This window comes from Equus przewalskii, chromosome 16 (genome assembly GCF_037783145.1).
Source record: "Equus przewalskii isolate Varuska chromosome 16, EquPr2, whole genome shotgun sequence".
Classification (NCBI taxonomy): domain Eukaryota; kingdom Metazoa; phylum Chordata; class Mammalia; order Perissodactyla; family Equidae; genus Equus; species Equus przewalskii.
The window spans coordinates 52,013,316-52,033,881 of NC_091846.1; the positions used below are offsets into that span (position 1 = coordinate 52,013,316).

General features: G+C 34.3%; 1 protein-coding gene across 1 annotated transcript in view; it reads left to right on the forward strand.

Annotated features, from left to right (window-relative positions):
• Window positions 1–18,464, forward strand: part of NDFIP2 (Nedd4 family interacting protein 2) — a 66,868-nt gene extending 48,404 nt beyond the window's left edge. Inside the window, exons 5-8 of the mRNA XM_008518631.2 lie at window positions 5,810–5,934; window positions 10,933–10,999; window positions 13,677–13,782; window positions 15,196–18,464. Of these exons, the coding sequence (XP_008516853.2) occupies window positions 5,810–5,934; window positions 10,933–10,999; window positions 13,677–13,780 (296 nt within the window). The 3' untranslated portion in view covers window positions 13,781–13,782; window positions 15,196–18,464. The remainder of the gene's footprint in view (window positions 1–5,809; window positions 5,935–10,932; window positions 11,000–13,676; window positions 13,783–15,195) is intronic.
• Window positions 18,465–20,566: the final 2,102 nt, after the last annotated feature.

Consider the following 20,566-nt stretch of genomic DNA (forward strand, 5'->3'; position numbering starts at 1 on the left):
GAAAAGAATTAGAAGAGTGTTTTGAAACGTGAATTCTGATTTCTAAGAAATTGCCAAACTGTCTTCCAAAGTGGCTATACCATTTTTGCATTCCCACCAGCAGTGAATGAGAGTTCTTGTGCTCTGATCCTCATTATCATTTGGTATTGAAAATTTTTTTAAAATTTTAGACATTCTAATAGGTGTGTGGTGGTATCTCACTGTGGTTTAATTTGCATTTCCCCCATGATTAATGATGTTGAGCATCTTTATTCAGTAAATTCTTTTGAGCACCTACCATGAACAAGTCATAAAAGTTACAGTTCTGAAAGGGTTGTCTGGGCACCGCACATTGGAAAACAATACATTGATGGCTTGTTCTGTGCATAAAAGCTGTGTTTTTATATAGCTTTTAGATGGGCTTACATACTGTAAGTACATCCAGAAAGGGAACATCTAAGAATTGTAATTTTACCTTAAGAAACTCATATAAAATTTGCAAAGTATTAAAGTTTATTCAATATGTTTTGTTTACAAGAAAAATAAATCTGTCATCTCCTTGCTTATCGTTTAGTGGAAATGTCTTAAAACTAATAAATTGTTTGCTTCTTATCTTTCTTAATGATTGGCAGTTTAAAGAAAGAGAATTGTGTAAGGATACAACAGAAATTAATCCCTATGCAGTTCAGAATTAAGTGTAGTGAAATTGATTATTCTTGTCTGGGAACTTATTGTCTTTGAAACCTAGTGCATTTATATGTAATGAGAATTTTTCTGTGCTCCAAAAAATTAATAAGTGCTCAATATTAATATTATTTACATTCATTAATGATTTTCATTTGTTTATTTTCAAAGCAATTATCAAATTTTTTAAAATTTAAAACTTTTTTAACTTTTCGTTTTGAAATAACTTCAAATTTAGGAAAAAGTTACAAATTGCTATCTAACTTTCATCCAGCTTTTCCAATTGTTAACATTTCATGTAACTTCAGTCCAGTGATCAACATCAGGAAGTTAACATTATGAACTACTACTAACTAGTTTACAGACTTTATTCAGATTTTGCCAGTTGTCACACTGATGTCCTTTTTCTGGTCCAGGATGGAATCCAAGATTACACATTATATTTAGTTGCCATGTTTGGTTAGTCTGTCGTAATCTGGAACAGTTTCTTAGTCTGTCTTTGTTTCTTATGACTTTGAGTCTTTTGAAGAGTACTGGCCAGTTGTTTTGTAGAATGTCTCTCAATTTGAATTTATCTGATGTTTTCTTATGATTAGATTCAGGTTATGCCTATCTTTTTTTTTTTTCCTTCTCTTTCTTTTGTTTTCTTTTTTGCAAGAATACCACAGAAATGGTGTACCTTCCTCAGTGTGTCGTATCAGGAGGCAGTGATGTAGCTACCTATGTCTTGTTTCTGGTGATGTTAATTCTCATCAGGTTAAGGTGGTCTGCCTTCTTCATCATGGAGTTAATGTTTTCCCCTTTGTAATTAATAAGTATCTCGTGGCTATTGAAAATTTAAAAGTATAGCCCTACTAGTTAATGGATAAACAATAGTGTACAATATTGTTTTCTAGATTATCCTGTTAACCTCTTTGTGTGAGCGGGAGGTACATATAATCAAAAGATCACTGGATAGAATGATAAAGATCGCTGGCTATATACATCTTAGTAGCTTTGTGACTTTATGTGGAGCTTAACCATTCTAAGTCTCAATTTGCCCTTCCATAAAATGGAATTATTTTTGACCTTGCCCATCTTAAAAGGCTAATGTGAGGATCAAATGAGTTAGAATATATGAAATGTCATAAATTATAGAGTGCTATTTAGGGAAGGTGGTGGTAATGTTCTCCTTCCCCATTCTTTACTGGGAATTCACCTTTTAGTTATAATAAGTAGTATTATTTAAAGTGATTAGCAGCCTTCTTTCAAATGTCATTAACCTGTCTGAACCTGCCTCGTTTGCTTTCTTAGAGACAAGGGTACTCTGACAGTGAATGCAGAGAAGTGTAATTAGAGCAACACTAAGCATTCTTTACCAACTTTTCTGAGTTAAATTCCCTGCTTCCCTGCTGCTTGCTCTCCCAAATCTTACTTTTCCCAAGCGATATAGGCTGTTGAAGCCTGTTACTTCTTTGGGTTCCATCTTGGGCCTCACTGTGTGGGAAATAGGTGTCCTATACCTCTTAAGCTTCCTTATTTTGTCCTGGGTTTCCAGGGGAACATGAGTGAAGTACAGCTGAAAGCCAAGTGTTCTTGTCTTCTTTCCTAGGCATGTATATGTTCATCTGCCTCTACTGCATGTTCTTTCTTTTATGGATTTTACACACTTAAGGTTTAGTGTACACTTCTTAAATTCTCTTTCTTGCCAACTCAGACATGTCAGAGGATCCAGAATTGAATGCTTCTGCCCTTTCTCTACCTTAAAGACCTATTCAGCTTTACTTTCTATCTTTAGACCAAGGGGCATAAAAAGTGAATCTATCTGTGCTCAAGTAGTCACGAGCTTCACTGTTTTCCTGGTGCTTAAACCAAGTAAAGATGGTTAAGTTATATATTAGTCTTTCAGGGCTGCCATAGTGAAATATGAGAGGCTGGGTGGCTTAAACAATGGAAACTTATTTTCTCACAGTTCTGGAGGCTGGAATTCCAAGATCAAGGTGCCGGGAAATTTGGTTTCTGGTGAGGGTTCTCTTCCTGGCTTGCAGATGGCTGTCTTCTTGCTGTGTCCTCACATGACCTCTTCTCTCCATGTGTATGGAGAGAGAATTCTGGAATCTCTTTGTCTTCCTATAAGGATACCAATCCTATCAGATTAGGGCTCCACCCTTATAACCTCATTTAACCATAATTACCTCCTGGAAGGGCCCTATCTCTAAATACAGTCACACTGGGGCTTATGACTTCAATCTGTGAATTTTGAGGGAACACAGTTTAGTCCATAACAAGTTATATTGCATGAGCACAGCTTATAGGAATCTATTCTTCTGGCAGAGAGCCAGAAGAAAACATGATGGCTCACTAAGTCCTTGTTTGTTGTTTGGATCTTATTACTGGTGTGGGTACAATGATATGTGTAATAGTTAATGGTAAGTCTAATTTTGAAAAAATTGGACAGAGTTTGAATTATTTTTTCTCCAAGCTAAACATGCACATACTCAAGGGTAGAAATACACTTTTGAAGTATTTTGCTGTTTTGGATTTTCTCCATCAGTGCTTCTGATGTTTTAACAACATGACATGTTTACAAAACGATAGAATGTTTGTAGCACACCAAGATAAAGAAATAAGGTGCTTAAGGCTGGTGGTAGTCTGTCCTCTGCCCCAGAACTCACCTGCCTGCCCTGAGGGCTGAGGAGAGAAATATCTCAGCCTGTCACTAGCACATGTCTGGTACACCAGTTGGGAACCTCTGCTGCTATTTGTTAGTGTAAATTCTTTATTTTAAATAGAAAATTATCTTTTGATTGGCCGTTATATGTTTTCCCCAAGGCCAACACAAATATTAGCCAATTAGATATACAGCAGCTATGTCCAATAAAATATTGTGTGATAATGGAAATATTCCATGTCTCCACTGTCCAATATGGTAGCTACAAGTTACATATGACTGACTCTTGAGCACTTGAAATGTGGCTAGTGCCACTGAAGAACTAAATTTTTAGTTTTAATTAATTTAAATTTAAATAGCCTTCTTTGTAGAGTAGGTTGAATTCTTGGGTCAGGAGGAAGAGGCAGTGTGGCTAGTGGCATTGGATAACACAGATGCAGAGGATAGCACAATACTGATCAGTATCTAGGTTTATAAAAAGAAAAAGTGAGAGTAAACAAGCTTTATTTCCAGCAGTGTCTCCTCGATTTATTTCTGCAGACAAGATAGGACCTCCTCTGTAAGGTAAAGAGATCATTTCATGTGGGTAGTAATGATGGCTAACAGTCATTCTTTAGCAGTCACCATGTGCCGGGTTCTGTGCTGTGCTCTTTACATTCATATGTCACTTAATCCCCTTATCAGCCTTGTGGAGTAGGTGCTCACAGATCAGAGAACTGTGGCTCATAGAAGTCAGCAGTGAGTCCAAGGGCACGTATCTAGTGAGTGAGCACACTGTGACTCAAACACAAGTCTCTTATTTCAAAATGATTTCTTCTGACTATTGTACCACATAATACAGCTTCCCATAAATGATCAAGAAAGCTGCCACTAGAAGGAATGAGGAAGGAAGAAATTACAGGGGTAGGAGAATGGCTTCGAAGAAATAGCTATTTCATTTAAACTTTAACGTGTTTCCTCTCTTTAGAATTCTGAGAAATCAGAATTTCTCTAGGTAATTTACTTTGTTCTCTCTTAGTGTTGGCTGAAGATATTTAGGGATGGGCACTGAACCTAGGCTCAAATTGATCTGTAGTTTTACTATTACTACGTTTACTATTTTGATAATATTGATGTCTTGGACACAAATAGGGCACTCTGATTATATCTCAAGGACCTGCATCAGAATGGTTTCTGCTGTAAGTAATAGAAAACCCTCCTCGACTGTTTTAAATAGTTAGGAGGTTATCTCACAGAACAAGAAGTCCACTGATGCGCGGACCTCAGGCACAGAAAGTATCAGTGCCGTGGCTCTGCGTGTCTTCACTTTTCCTCACCCTCTCCCACTTGGAGCGATGGTTTAGTCCTCAGGCTGAAAGCAGGATCCCTGCAACAGCTCCAAGTATTACATCCAAGCATGACATCCAGTGGAAGAGGAGGAGCCATTTCTTTTCTTTTTCTTTTTAAAAGCTTTTATTGTAGAAATTCTCAAATAAACTAGGCAGGAGTATAATAAACCTCTATGTATCCATCACCCAGCTTCAACAATGATCAATGTAGAGCCACTGTTATTTAACCTATTTTCCATCTTCCCTCTCCTTGCTCTGTGTGTGTGTTGTTGTTGTTGTTGTTGTTTGGTGAGGAAGATTGGCCCTGAGCTAACATGTGTTGCCATTCTTCCTCTTTGTTTGTTGCTTGAGGAAGACCATTGCTAACATCTGTGGCAGTCTTCCTCTATTTTGTGTATGGGACACCACCACAGCATGGCTTGATGAGCAGGGGCAGGTCTGCACCCAGGATCCAAACCCGCGAACCTCAGGCTGCTGAAGTGGAATGCGCAAACTTAACCACTACACCACCAGGCTGGCCCCATTCTTGCTGTGTTTTTGAGAGCCAAAGAATGTTTTTTACAAGTCCTATTGAAAAAAATATCATGGGCAGAGAGTTTCTTCCTCCTCTGATTTTTCCCAGACTACTCAGGACCTACGTTTTGGAGCTAAGTATGGGGTCAGCCTTCCCTGAAATAAAGACTCTGTAGAGGTGGTGGGTTCCTGGGGAGGGGGAAAACAGGTTTTGTTAGGTAGGAGGAAGAGGCAATGAACAATATCTGCTCTGGGAAAGATATTTCATAACTTATTTGGCTCATCTTTAATATTGCTTTAAAAAAAACTAATTTAATTGATTGCTTAGGCTGGACTTGTTGGGTGGGATCACATGGGAGCTACATTGTGACTGGGTGTTTAGCTGGTTTAAAAATGCAGTTTCACCTGTTAGTGGTAAGCTCTAAGGAATTGTTTCCTGTTGACCAAACTGACAAGAAATCAAGCTTACTCATTGGTTAACATATAGTAAATAACTAATACATAAACTGTAGTCTGTAAAGAAGACTTAATTGGTAAGAGTTCAAAGAAGGGGAATTGTTATTTCCATTGAGCAATGAAGTATTGTTAATATTATCTCTCTGTTAATTTGTTTCCAAAGTATGGTTTGTAAAAGAGCTATTTCTCTTGCTTTTAGTGGCATTTATTTTCAACTGGCTTGGATTTTGTTTATCCTTCTGTATCACCAATACCATAGCTGGAAGATATGGTGCCATCTGTGGATTTGGCCTTTCATTGATCAAATGGATCCTCATTGTCAGGGTGAGTGTCTTGATAGCCTCTACCACTTTTATCTCTAAAATTAAAATATGTGAAATTTCCTGTGTGGTTCATCAATGTTCATTTAATGTATATCAACTCAATTAATTCAAGACTTAACTTATATACTTAATTATTGTAATGATCTCTGTAGTGTGAACATTTTATAATTATAGGAGAGCTTGTTAGTACATAGAAAGAGCTTTGAAATCAGAAAAATTTGAGTTCAAATCTTCTGTTTTTTTTATTTAGGGTTCTAACTTTAAGTTTTTAAATTGTTTTGAGCATTAGTTTCTTTATAATAGGCTGATAATAGCTGCCTTTCAGGATTTTTATGAGTTATAGAAATACATAAAATCAGAATACCTTGCCCAACTGCTGCTCAAATATATGTGCTCAACAAGTCATGACTGCCACTGTTGTAGCACAGTGCAGGCAAGTCTCAGATCAGTTAACACATCAACGTTTCTATTGGTTAGTAAAGTTGTCACGGACTTAAATATCTTCTCACTTCTTTTAGTAACATTAAGAGCTCAAAAGTAAAGCAGAAGCCTTTGAGGTGGCTATCAGAGCCCGTTATTTTCCTTTATGTTCCTTGTTAGCCTTTCTTCTCATTTTCCTGTTGGTCCTGGAAGTCACCCTCTGTCTGCTTCTTGTCATTTACAAGATGGTGTGTAGGGAGATGATAACACATCCTTTTCTTTCTCCCGGCTCAACAACTTTTCTAGACCCCAAAATAATTTTCCTTAACTCTTGTACACGCATTAGTGTTGTCAGCATAATCCTCCCCAACTCTTTACCTTTACCTCCTCAAGCCCCTTTTTTGCTCCTTTTTACAAAGCTTTTTTTCGTAGTTTCTTTAGGATAAGGCTTAGGAGAACAATCAAGAGTGGCTTTATTTATTGTTTTAAGAAGTCCTCTTTTAAAAGTTACCCACACATTTAGGGGCCAGCCCCATGGCTGAGTGGTTAAGTTTACGTGCTGCACTTTGGCAGCCTGGGGTTTGCCAGTTTGGATCCTGGGTGAGGAACTATACAACGCTCATCAAGCCATGCTGTGTGGCATCCTATATGGAGGAACTAGAATGACTCGCACCTAGGATATACAACCGTGTACTGAGGCTTTGGGCAGGAAAAAAAAAAAAGAAGGAAGATTGGCAACAGATGTTAGCACAGGGCCAATCTTCCTCAAGAAAAAAAAAGTTGCACACTTAAATGCTGTTATACAATTAGTAAAATACATAATTTCTGCATATCATGTTTATTTAAACATTGATTTCTAATTGAATGAGTCAAATCCTCCTGAAATTTTCAGTAGAATCACATACTAATATGTCAGCTTCTCTTAAGTGTTTCAGACACTTCAGTTACGTGCCTACATTATCAAATTGATTTAAAAATACCCATTACAAAATATTAAAACTATGGATTTAATGTGGTTTTTTAAATTATTTTTAAACTTATTTTATCACTTCTCAGGGTTTCAGTAATCTTGTCAGACCCTGTCTCTGTTCAGACCAGATTATGAGTTTTGGTTGTTAATCAGTTGATTCTTGGTTGGGAATCTGTGGACTGGCTTCTTCTAAGATGATTAAAACATGGGCTGTTGTAAGAACTGCCCCTGACAGGTTCTTGTTCTAGTTTTGTTTTCGAAAATATAAAGTGGGTTTCCACCATTAGCATGAATTTGTTAGGTGTTATGGAGCATTCAAAGATAAAGAGACAATCCCTCCCCTTGCAGAAGCTCTTACTAGAAAAACCTCAAAAGTCTTGGCGCTAAATATGTCCCACTTTGGTTATATTGTTAGTAGAATTAATTACAGTTGTTCAAATGGGATTTCTCATCCAAGTCACAGAACACAGAAGATGATTTGAAGACAGTTTTCTCAATTCTCCTAAAGTTAGTAAATTGCTAGTGTCATTCTAGATTCATAAAAAAGATGTTAGTCTATTATATGCAGCTTATGCCATTAGGGTATTAAGGCCCGATTCTCTCATAGAACCGCAGGTTGAGAAGGGGTTAGATTATCTATAAGTAATCAACATCAGTTCATGTGCTAAGATGGGGAACTTAAATTCAAAGACTGGAGTTTCTCAATGCTGTAAGGTGTGTACTAGCATCAAGTTTCATCACCAGGACTGTTTAGTTTCCTTTTAAAATACCTTTACTGAATTAAGGTTAATATTATACCTTTAGTTGTATGTTGAGAATTGATATAAGAAAAGGATTTTTAAAAATCTTTTGTGTAAAATAACAGTAGCTGCCATTCATTGAGTACCTACTATGTTCCAGGCATAATTTGTTACAAACACTAATTTTTTTAAGCCTATCTGAATCAGTGATGCAGGTGTTAATCCAGCCATTTTATTGATGATGATACTGAGAATAAAAATAGCCTAGTAACTTGCCCAGTGTCCCACAGTTGGTATGTCCCACTGTTGGTAGGATGTAGCCTGGTCGCACTTCAGTGCCCATTCTCCTAATTCTGTGCTGCCTCTGACAGTGACACTGTACTTTGACTTCTATTGTAATGCTCCAAGCAGTAAACTCCCCTTGGAGTTCAGCGCTGAGGGAAAGGTTTACTCCCAAAAGCCTACTGTTTCCTTTTATTAGACAATAAGTAATTTATAAATCATTACTGCTGCTTTTCTTTTTGTTTCTGAGGTGCCGTGAACCTCAGATCTAGTGTAAATATATTTATCCCAAGATTCTGATATTATTTTTGTCTAAGGCTTTTGATGTTTTTATTGTTAGTTTAAAAACACATATGTTTTATTAAAAATGAACAAGTCTTTTTGAAAGTAGACAGGAGGTAAACAATAAAATACTGGTGTTAATAAAATAAAATCAGATAAATTCTTATTGTTGGTTAAGTTATTTTTCAAAATTTTATTTCTGCAGCCTGAGTTTGGCCAATCAATATTATTGATATGTTTATTTAAAAATAAAACCAACAGGGGCCGGCCCAGTGGCACAGCAGTTAAGGGCACACGTTCCACTTTGGCGGCCCAAGGTTCGCTGGTTCGGATCCCAGTGTGGACATGGCACCGCTTGGCAAGCCATGCTGTGGTAGGCATCCCACATATAGAGTAGAGGAGGATGGGCATGGATGTTAGCTCAGGGCCAGTCTTCCTCAACAAAAAGAGCACGATTGGCAGCAGATCTTAGCTCAGGGCTAATGTTCCTCAGAAAAGTAAATAAATAAATAAATAAAACCAAACAACAACTTGGCTCAGCCGTATGATTTTTAGTATTTTAAAACATTTTTGATAAACTCAGGAATGACCCCAAAAACTTAGCACTTTATCTTTTTTACATAGTGAGTCTTTCTCTTTGACTTCAAAGTGGAGGTAATTATATTCTTCGCTTTGGAGTAAATAAAGAATAGCTTTAGGTCAATATTTTTGGTCAAGGATGACATTGTTCTTAATTTTCTGGTTGCCTCTTGCCAGGTAATATTATATAGTAAGTATATTTTAAAATATGTTTAAAAATTAGAAAGTTAAAAATTTGTTTCTTTGGTTCTTTATTCTTTTTTGTTCTTATAGCCTCTAAAACCTACACAAAAACCTTTAATTTCTAATTATTAGTCACTTGATTAAAAAGTAATGTAATGCAGTCCTACTTTACAAGCTATATTTTCTAATTTTTCTAGTTCTCCCTTCATTGTACATATTTTAAGGGTGTAGAAATATCTGGGATTTGCATCTATAAAAGTACTTTGAAGTTTTTAATCTTTAAAATTTCTAGAACTCTAAGCTGAAAATTTAGATCATGGTTCATTTGTTAATTGTAGTACTTCCTTTGAAAGTACTTAAAAGCTTTAAAAAGACAGATTTAGATAATCTTTAATAGATATGTTTTCTCAATAGTGACATTATTTACAATTTGTAAGCGTTTTTGTTATAACCAAAGCTATAGGATTTTTAAGCTTTTATGGAAATTACCAATGAATAGTTGCAAATAATTACCTCTGAAGTTGGCAGTAAATTCTTTTAATTAATTTCAAATTTGAGGACAAATCTGCATTTAACAAAATCATTTTTACTTAAATCAGATTCAGTTTGGAGACCAATGGAATCAGAGTAGATAAAAGAAGCTAATTTTTAGCAATTTTAGATTATATTAAACAGTCTTAAAAACCAACTGTTTTGGAGCATTGTTTAGGTGCTAAAGGGTAATAGTGAAGAATTATCTGAAGTAACTCTGAAGAAAATTAGATTGACTTCTTAAGATAGTGATCACAATGTCCAGAGTCTAATCAAGGAAAAGATACCTGGGTCCAGTATCATCAAACTCTGCCTTCCATCTGCCTGTTCATAGTCTCATTTCACAGAAAACGTGTAACTGTCTACCATGGCCACTAACAGGAACTGTTGAAATGCCACTTCAAGGTTCATTTAGCTGTTCTCAGCTCTCTGCTGGGAACTGAATGCTGGAGCATCTAGTTTGAAAATAAAAAGACTCTAATGAGTTGGAGGTCTTTATGTGCCTAGTATTCTTGGCAGTGATTAACAGTAGGGGGTGTACAGAAGGTCAAAAGCTCTTCTTTTTAGAGGTCGGGAGAACATCCCCATCTGATAAGATTAAACTAATGTGGCTTTTGGTGTTAATATCTAAAGCAGCGGGTTGCTGTAGTAGTGTGTTTGGGATGGTAGTTGTGGCTTTGAGAGATTATGAAAAAAGAACTGACATATGAACTCTTTAATGAGAAAGTGTTGGATTCAGATGTATAGCATTTACCTTTCTTTCTTACAAACATTTGAAACTGATTTTTGTTTCTAAAATATTTTGCATAAGTTTGTTTGCTATTATATAAGAGATTCTTTTCTCAAATAATTATTTATGTCATTAAGTATTTTTTTCCTTCTCTATTTTTCTTTTTATGCTGTTTTATGTGCTAAAGATTATTTGAGGTAAATCATTCTGAAAGTGAGGCTAATCTATGATTTTCAAATTTTGGTACATAAATATGTTAATATTTTTATGTTCACTCCATAGTTTTCAGATTATTTTACTGGATATTTCAATGGACAGTATTGGCTTTGGTGGATATTTCTTGTACTTGGTAAGTTTATTCTTAATGCATTTCAGTTTGGTAATTTGCATTTAGTTTAACTTTGGTTTTTCCTAAAACTGTAAGATGTAAATACATTGTGTTACAACTTACGTGGAAATAATTTTTCAACTATAAAATTCTCATATCCAAACACTTATATCATCTCAGCTCTTTAACTGATTCTACGTAGCATTCTAGATTTCTGATTTAAAATCCAGAGGCTGTCAGTTTAAAGAATCAGTGGTTGAATGATAAGGGAATGCTGCAAAACTTGAAAATCTTCAGATGATTAAAAAATAATTGTCTTCAGCATTTATTTTGGAAAATGTACATGCATAATTTCTTTTAATGATCATAGGAAATGTTGAGAGTAGGATAGTTGGATATTTTATCTATTCTCTTATTTTTGGATCATTGAAGCATTCTTTATACGTTTGAAATGTACCCTGAATTAATCATTAATCAGCCAGGCATAAGGAAGGGCTTCATGCCTAATGATCACAGACTTCTGTTCAGATTTCTTCTTACAAGGCATGTCTTTTTATTAATATTGATGAATTTTATGGATTTCCACTTTTTATTCCCTATGTTTTTCACTTTGGATGAGTTAACCTTAAAATCACATTGTACCTTTAATCCACTTTTCCAATTTGTTTACTGACATGAAGAATACATTTTGTTTCTACTTAGGTTTAAAAGCCCACATTTCTCCGCTGACATCATTCTACCAGAAAATAATAGCATTTCAGTAGGTGGCAGTATTCTCCTTAAGTTTTTATTTAGTTCTGCTGTTGGATCTTTAGGATCTTTTGGGAAACAAATTCTAAGTGGTCAGTTAAGGTCCTTAAAGAGCTTGGATTCTTTCTCTAATAATTATAGTGAAATCGTTCTAGTGTTGTGATTTTCTTGGGAAGTCAGACTCATACAAGGGTTTAGTCAGTTTTTTATATTGTTAATTGTGTTCTGACTACCTGAATTCTATGCTCGTTTATTGACTCTCTTACTTAAAAGTGAAAAAATGTACGAAGTCTCTTAGGTATTTCAGCATATTAAATGAGCATTTCTGCTTATAAATATTATTAAGGTATTGAGCAGTCTTAGGAAGAGGACTGTGGGGCAGAGTGAAATGCAGAGGACAACCCCAGTTCCACATCAGAGCCATAGTCTAGCCTTTAGGGGAATGTGAACATTTAATCGATGAAAAAAATGTTGCCCTCACATATACTCCTAAGGATGTTGCACATTGTAGAATGCTGAGAAATGATAGCTGCTGAGTGATTGGTTTCTAGATATAAATTGGGCTATTTTAGAAAAATGCCTGAGCAGAACATGCCTTGCTTAGAAAAAGCAGCTTCTTAGACAAATGAAGAGATTTCACAAATAATTTTGGTTTATGTTTTTCAGTAATGCTTTTGCATTTGGATCACAATACCGTTATCTTTGAACAGCATCTGGAAGGGCATGAGGGTGGAATTTAGAGCGGGAGTCCGAAATGGAAGGAGTTAGGATATAAGAAGCAGAAGGGATCAGATTTAGCTGAAATTTCTACCATTTGTTCAAGTCATTATTTGTATCTCTCTTCTATCTCCCTATCTATCATAATCATGTGTCTCTTTTTAGTGCTGTGATTACTGTCTTGGAGTTGGGGTACAAATTTAGTTTGGGACTTTGCATTTTAAATTGACAGACTCTTCCTCCTGGTGAGGAAAGTTGCTTGTATACATATCTTCTGTTTTCGTTTTTGCTGGCCACCATTACCTGGTTAAAAAGTTACTGGAGTTAATAAATGTTTCCCTTAAAATTGTATGCTTAAGTATATCAAAGACTTAACTCTACTGATAGTGGTAATGCTTCCTATACTTAGGTAATATTTTTCATTTGAGGCTTTTGACGGCCATTATCTTATTAATTACCAAAGATAGCTATAATGTAAATGGTTATTATTTTAAAATACTTTTTTTTACAAGGGGAGCACTGAGATAGATATGATAATATCCCTTATCACTTAAGAAATCACTAGAGTGGCTGCTTCCCAAGTCTTCTTTCCTGATTCTTCTCATCTTAATTTTTATTATAAGTTTATCTTTTTTATTACTTGAAAATAAGAACTAATAATTAAAATTATTTACATTATGTATCTTCAAATACAGATTTCACAGATGACAGGCATTGATATTGCTAGACTGACTTATTGGTTTTATCCCACAGTTGTTAGCAATTGCATGCATGTATTCTTTCTTCAATACTATATATCAGTAAATATGTCCTAGTTTGCTTAGTGGTTATAGTTATTGAAAAGTTTGGTATAATATGGGGTTTCTATGAGGTGAATCAGTTTAAACGCATTAGATAGCTTTGCCATTTAAGGAAATCACTTAATAAACATATATTTTTGTGTTATTCTGGATTTTCATGGCTGGATTGGCTTTACTTCAATTTTTACTTTACTTTAGATACATCGAGGCTTAACAAATTGGAATAAGTTTTGGGTGGCAGTAAAATTTTGTTATACTTCCTCATGATAGAATTATTATTATAGTGTAAAATAAATTATGGAATGAATGGAACCCTACAGATTAAATTCCTTAAGCCAGAAAGATCTTGTTTATAATTGTCTGTTTTAAATTTATCATGCCCCCTCTCTCTATAAAAACATAATACATCTGTATTATTTCAACCTTCTTAGGTCTGCTTCTTTTCTTCAGAGGATTTGTTAATTATCTAAAAGTCAGAAACATGTCTGAAAGCATGGCAGCTGCTCATAGAGCAAGATATTTCTTCTTATTATAGAGGTAAGAATATTAATATGTTAAACTCTCTTTATTCCCTTTATGTATTCAAATTTACCAGATGCGTATTAAATGCTTAATGTGTACTCATATTATTTACTCAAATTTAGCATATTAATGTTTTTATACTGTTAATTAGCCTATTGAAATTTAATAAGTTGTGAATTTTTAAAGATAACTTTGATTTTTAAAATTGAATTTCATAAATTTTAATTTTTTAAATATATTATGAGTAAACTGAAACTTTAAATCAGATTTTTAAAACTTCTTTTTAAAGACTGACCACAAGATGTGTATGAGTAAGCACCAGCACAAAATTTGAAAGCTTGAAAAGCAATATATGACAAAGCACTTAACCAGAAGAGTTGGGCATTTTGCATAAAACAATGTGAAATCCACATAGACATCTGGTGAAAGAAATAAAAAAATCTGTGATCGAAAAGCAATTTACCATGCACTGATCTTAACAAACTGGAGGAAGGAATAAAATTTGTGTGAAGAAAATAGGAGCTGTTCTTGTTTTTTTTAGTGTGTGCCAATTTGTATCAATAATGAAAGCTATAACTTGAATAAATGGGAATATAAAGAAATGAGCAGAGGTTGTCTTGCTAGTTATCTAGTGAGTTTCTGGATATAGTATATATATTAATAGTGTTTATTTATTGTGCGCCTAGTAATGTCTTCACATTAAGAGACCTCATATCTCTACTCTTTATACGATTTTTAAAGCAAGTACCGTACACTTTATATCTATAAATGATTTGAACTTTTGAAGTATTTGAACTGCATAAGCATGTCTTCTAAAACACTTAACTTCTCGATCTGTCTACAAGTACAAAATGGCTCAAGGTTACTAACATTAAATATTCTTTTAATAAATTGTATGGTTTGTGATTTGGTTGCTTAAATTTTATTTATAACTTAGATGAATTTACATAAGCTAACAGAATTTACTTATTTCTGCTGAAGAGTACAATGAATACAAATACATTTCTAGGTCATATTAAAGTATCAATTTTAATGTTCCATTAGGGTTTTTTCCTCCCCCTAGATGTCACATTTTCTCTTTAACCAGTAAAATGTCTTTGCAATCAGTAACATTGAGTTTGTCAGTATTAACTGTGAGATAAAAAGCAAAGTCATTTTACTAATTTAAATGATCTTCTGTGAGTATTCAGTGGGATTATTTTGTTGGCATTTTCAAGAGTCTAAAATATAATGTAAATATTTTCTAGACAGTCTCCTATGGAAGCTTAAACTTTAGAATATATTCTGATATATGCTACTTTATGTCATCTTTATCAAAAGAACATTATATACTTGATGTAATACTGCTATAAAATGGTTTTTGTTGTACTATCATTTAGATAATTGAAATTTAAGACATTTTAAGACTAATTTTTTCTTTGTCCCTAGACTGCATCGACCAGACATTCCTTTCTTACACCAATGTGAAACTTCCAGACATCTGTAAACCTACAACTTTAATGGGATAGAAGACTACTAAAAACAGAAGACCGATTAGTGACGAAAAGATAGAGCTTCCAAATTGAATGGCAGGGTGGTTTACGCTTAAAAGCCATTTCTGTTCATTCTCTTAAATATTTGTATTTCATTTGTTTTGCACATTTGCATATGTGCCCATTTAAAAGATTTGCATATACTTGGAAGAGACCGTAAAGTTGTAGCAGTAAAGTCCAATCACATTTGGTTAATCAGTGTTTGATATAATTGAAAGAGTTGAGTGATAGCCAGTCTTCCAGCATGAAATGCCATTGACTTCTGACCTGACTTTTAGTATAATAAAAATAAAATTATTACCCATGTCGAATGCTTTAGTTTCTGGCTCTTAGATTCACGTAGTAACTCCACACGTGAAGCATCCTTTCTTATATACAAGGGTTTTGAAACGTGCATTGCTGACTATTAGAAAGGCTTTGTCAGATTTTTGAACATGATATTTATATCATTATTTAGCAAAATTCTTTCTGTAAATAACCATACATAAATTACTTTCTGCAGTGTTTTCTTAGAAATTGTGTCCAGATATCTTTTCGTTAATTTTAAATTAAGTGAACTTAATATATAGAGAAAATTTGGGTGTTAAAGATAGATTGTTTTAGGACAAATTTTAAGAAAATGTGGGTATTCAATATGTCCTTTACAAGATAATCTTTTTTTTTTTTTTTTTAAAGGACTTGCCAGTTTTAGGGGTTCTCAAATGAGAAGCTTGGTTTTTAGCATTGCCTATTGTAGAGATTCTTGCAGGAGGAGATTGTGTTAGATATTATATTTATTTCATTTAAGACATTTTTGAAAATTAATTTTCTGATAAGATATTCTCATTTGCATTTATCTTTTAAAAAGCCAATAAAAGTATCTTTCAACATCATTGTAATAATTTTTTCCTTTAGATGTTTAGTTTCTGAAACTTAGCAAATAAAAACTTGTACATTAACAGCTTCTTGCATTGTAATTGTAGGATTAACTTGTAAAAATCATATCCTAAATTGAGATATGCAAAATATCTGTTTTAAAGTTCTGGAAATATGTCTGTGGAATATAGGGATATGGGGGGTGTGTGTGTTGCGAGAGTATGTGTGTATGTGACCATTATTACAACTGGAATCGACTTTACATCCATAAGCTACTACATTTTGCAAATCATTTTATGTCTCATCTGTTTTCTTTTCAGTTATATCTTTGCTTTTGAATGCCAACATTAAAAATGATGGGACTTGTGTCATCTTTTAAACTTAAAAATCATTTAATGCAGCTATATAGAATATATAAAATTGCTTGTTTCTTACTAGACACTGACTACTACTAAAAGATACATCTAAAACTATTCAGGGACATTTTTCCATTTCTGAAAAAATAAAATTTATTATGCTTTATAACTTCTTTTGTATTTCTCTGTATTTTCTGATTTTATTTCATTGTCTTTGATAAATAAAACATGCAGCTTTGTTTTGCTAATTGAGCCTCCTATTTTTTGTTTTCTCTCATTCATTCTCTCCTGCATAGAATTTTATGGTTGATTAAAGTACCATATTACACCCCTGGCAGTAAAACAATAGCATGGGGGAAAGAAAACAAAATATTGAATGTCGTTTTCTGATTTGGAAATTAAAATTTGAATGTACTTATAAGAAATGTAAACTCATGCTGGATCTCTTCTTTATCTCGTTAATTTCCTATAGACATATACTTTGTTTTTTGTATTAATTTTTAAATGAAATTAAGCTATGATACATGGTAATTTTAAATTACTAAATCAGCTATAAACACATCAATTTATTAAAATTTTATTTTATTTTGTGGTATTTATATTTGGTTTCTGAATGTGAGTATGTCACTTTTGATTCAACATCAAAAGTTTACTTTTTGTTTTGATTTTTTTCCCTCTAAATCTATAAGATTTCACTGTGCGTGTTACCTGATCCTTCATAATTGTTGCAATTCAATGGTAGCCTTAAATCTCATCATCCATTCAGGGGTATCAGAATATTATTTTTAAAAACCTAACCTCTTCCAGATTTCTCAAACCCTGCATCCTTCCCCTCATTTCCTGTGAGCTGCTGTTGTGTTTTGGGGACACTTAACCACACTTACGCTGTACCTTAAAGATTGAAAATCATAATCTTTGTTGGGTGTATAAACAATTTTTGAATGAATGTGAACTGGGCCTTGGGAGTAATGCAAAAGTTTATTAAATTATTTCTGTTATATTTGAATTAGCTAGTTATGGCCAGGGTAATTCATTTTTATAAACTGAATCTAAGATAAAAATGCATTTTTCTAAAAAGTGTGTTCAGAATGGATTTTATAAATTTAAAATTGAAATACAAATCTTATTACATTCAGTTAAAATGAGAATCTCTGTTTAACAAAAAATATTAATCTCTAGCCCTTTATTTTGCGTCTGTAAGATATATCACGTCTTTGAGGTTGTTCACAAATTTTAACCTGTTAATAATCACTAATATTTCCAGCAAAACCTCTTGTAATAGGAAAAGTGGAGTCCGAAAAATTCAGGGTTCCTTAATTTAACTTGTTTTTCAGCTGTTCTATACCGTCCCCCAAAGCACAGAAGTAATGATAATCCATCTGATCCCGTTTTTACTAGAATGGCATGTGTCCTGATTTTGCTCAGAACAGTGCTGGTTATTCTGTTTTCTCAGCTTAAATAGTGCCTCCTCTCCCGAAAGTGTCCTACTGTGGAGGCTAAATTATATGTGATCGCCCTGTATACCTCTGTGCACTGTACTGAGCAGTGACTGCCTAAGCCCATCACCTTTTGAGAGAAGGAACTGGAGCACTGGGGCAGGAGCCAGTTTGTGTCGTCACAGCCTTTCCTAAAACCCGACCACTTGGCCTGTAGAACACGCATAGTATCTTTTCTTTTTTGATAAAAGTTGTATTGGAATGATTGCAGCTTACAGTAAACGGTAAACAATGAGATCTTATATTTTTAAACTGCTGTTAAATGTTATTTTAATTGTTGATTACTTAATTCTTAAAAGTCATATGAAATATTAGTGTATTATTTTTTAAAACCTCATCCTTGATAAAGTTCAACTGTTAGATGATAATGTGCCATTTAGTATTATAGGATATCTTTGCCCATATATAAAACATGCTGACGTGTTTTACTTGTTAATAAAGTTTTATAGATGTGGAAATGTGAACCTGTGATGCCTCTTTTTGAAAATCAGTGTAAGATCCACAATATGTCACCACCACCTTGGCTTCACAAAGTGTTTATCTGGTAGACCTTATTTGAGATGAAACCAACTGGCGTGGAATTAGTTTGGAGTGTGGAACATCATTTAACTTGTCACAGTAATTTGTATGTTAGGAGATAGATTACCGTTTAATTTTAATAAATGCAAAAAACCAGCTTTATGGAAATAAATTGTGTTCATTTCTACTTTGCAAAAGATCAGTGGTCACCCTAGGTCAGACCTGCTTATGGGCTTGTATTATTATTTGGGCCTCATCACCTAAAGTGCAAAACTTCCCTCAAGTTATTTAGAAAAAAGGAAATCAAAAACTTCATTCCATACCTCATAAAAGTTTAAAAAATGTCTATTTTGAACTCAATATATTTGCTTGTTTTACCTTAATGTTTTCAGTTTAGCTTCATTTTTTTGTCTTTGTTTTGAGAGATTGAGCTACCCGCTTCTAAAAAACCCTCTTGATTTTCATGAAAACCGTTAAAAAAAAAATCCAGTAGCTAAATAGAGAAGAGATAGAGTGTTGCCCCTTTAACAGCTGAGTTTATAGCAAGCCAAAATCATACACTTCCAGTTCACAGAATCTTCGAGGTTGTTTTCCTATCTCACACTTGCAAAAAGAACCACTTTATTACTTTCCCACTCCTTTTGTGTTTGTTTTAATTAAATCAACACTTTACCTTCGGTGACACAAGAAGAAGGGGCATAGGCTATCTGTCCTTAGAGCATAGTTTCTTTTCTACTTTTACCTTTACCAGAAGCCATAGCAAGATCAGCAAGTAAAACAAAAGTTTGCCCAAAGCTCAGGAGAAATCTGGAGGGCAGCCTCTGCCCTCAAAATATGAAAAGTAGCAAATAACCTTGTTGGAACGTATGAACTCTTCAGAGGTACAAGAACAGTACTTGTGCATAAATCTCTAGTGTGGAAATATATTTATTATTCCTTTCTCATTAAACTTAGTTTCCCAGCCATCTGAATTCCTGCGTGGTGATTTCAGTTGGCTATGCAATCTATGGGATTTGGGCTCTAAAATTTTAATTCCCATTTAATTCATTCAGAGATAAGACCTAAAGATTCTTAATTGCTAGCAAGCATAGGTGACCATTCATCCTAATATAATAGGTGGTGATGGAGTAAGTGTGAAGTATCACTTCCTAAATCCAGATTTTTAAGATGATGAGCAGACTATGGAAAACATCATCAGTTCATTGAGAGTTAAGAACTTTTAAAAGACATCTGAGTCTTACATTACCGTAATCCTGTGGGATCTCCAGGGATGAATTCTTGATCGAATGATTCTTAGGACCTCTCTCTAGAACTTGATTGTTCTTCAATATGGTACGTTGTAATCAACTGGGAGTTCTGGGAGAATTAACATTCCAGCTTCAATTTCCGGAGGTTCAAATGCAATACATCTGCGCCATGCAGCACATTTCCTTCCCGTAGTTTGAAGTTCTTGGATTTTGGTCTAGTAGTATTGCTGATTCCTTGTGTCTTCTCTATATCTAGCTTCTTGTGTAGACATGATAAAAAGCTAAAAGTGTTAGGATCAATGTATCAGTCAGACTTTTTGCAGGGAAAGGAAAAAGCACATAAAACATCTTAACAAGTGAATGAGCATTTCTTGAGTTCTTGCTTTCTGACCTCCCTGAATGAGAGCTCTTCTGGTTTCCATGCCTTTACACACACAACATGGCTCTGCAGTGCTGTATCACCAGGGCAGTGCTGGGAGCCTTGTGACAGAATGGAGCCATTTGTGCTGAGAAGGCAGGTATTTTCTCCCTGATCCTGCAAAGCGAACAGAATTGGATTAATTATCATACAGTTGATTTTTCTTGTCTCAAAAAAAATACAATTTCTTGCCACTAGCATCTTCCCTTCTCTATCCTGGAGGAGCCTATGGATTTTCAGAGAGGGAGCTTTGTGTAACAGAAAGACTGAGTTTGGAGCCAGATTAACCCTGGACTCAAATATCAACTCTCAGGCAAGTCCAGGCAATTTGCTTAACCAAAGCCTCAGTTTCCTCACCTGGTGGTTGGGAAGCACA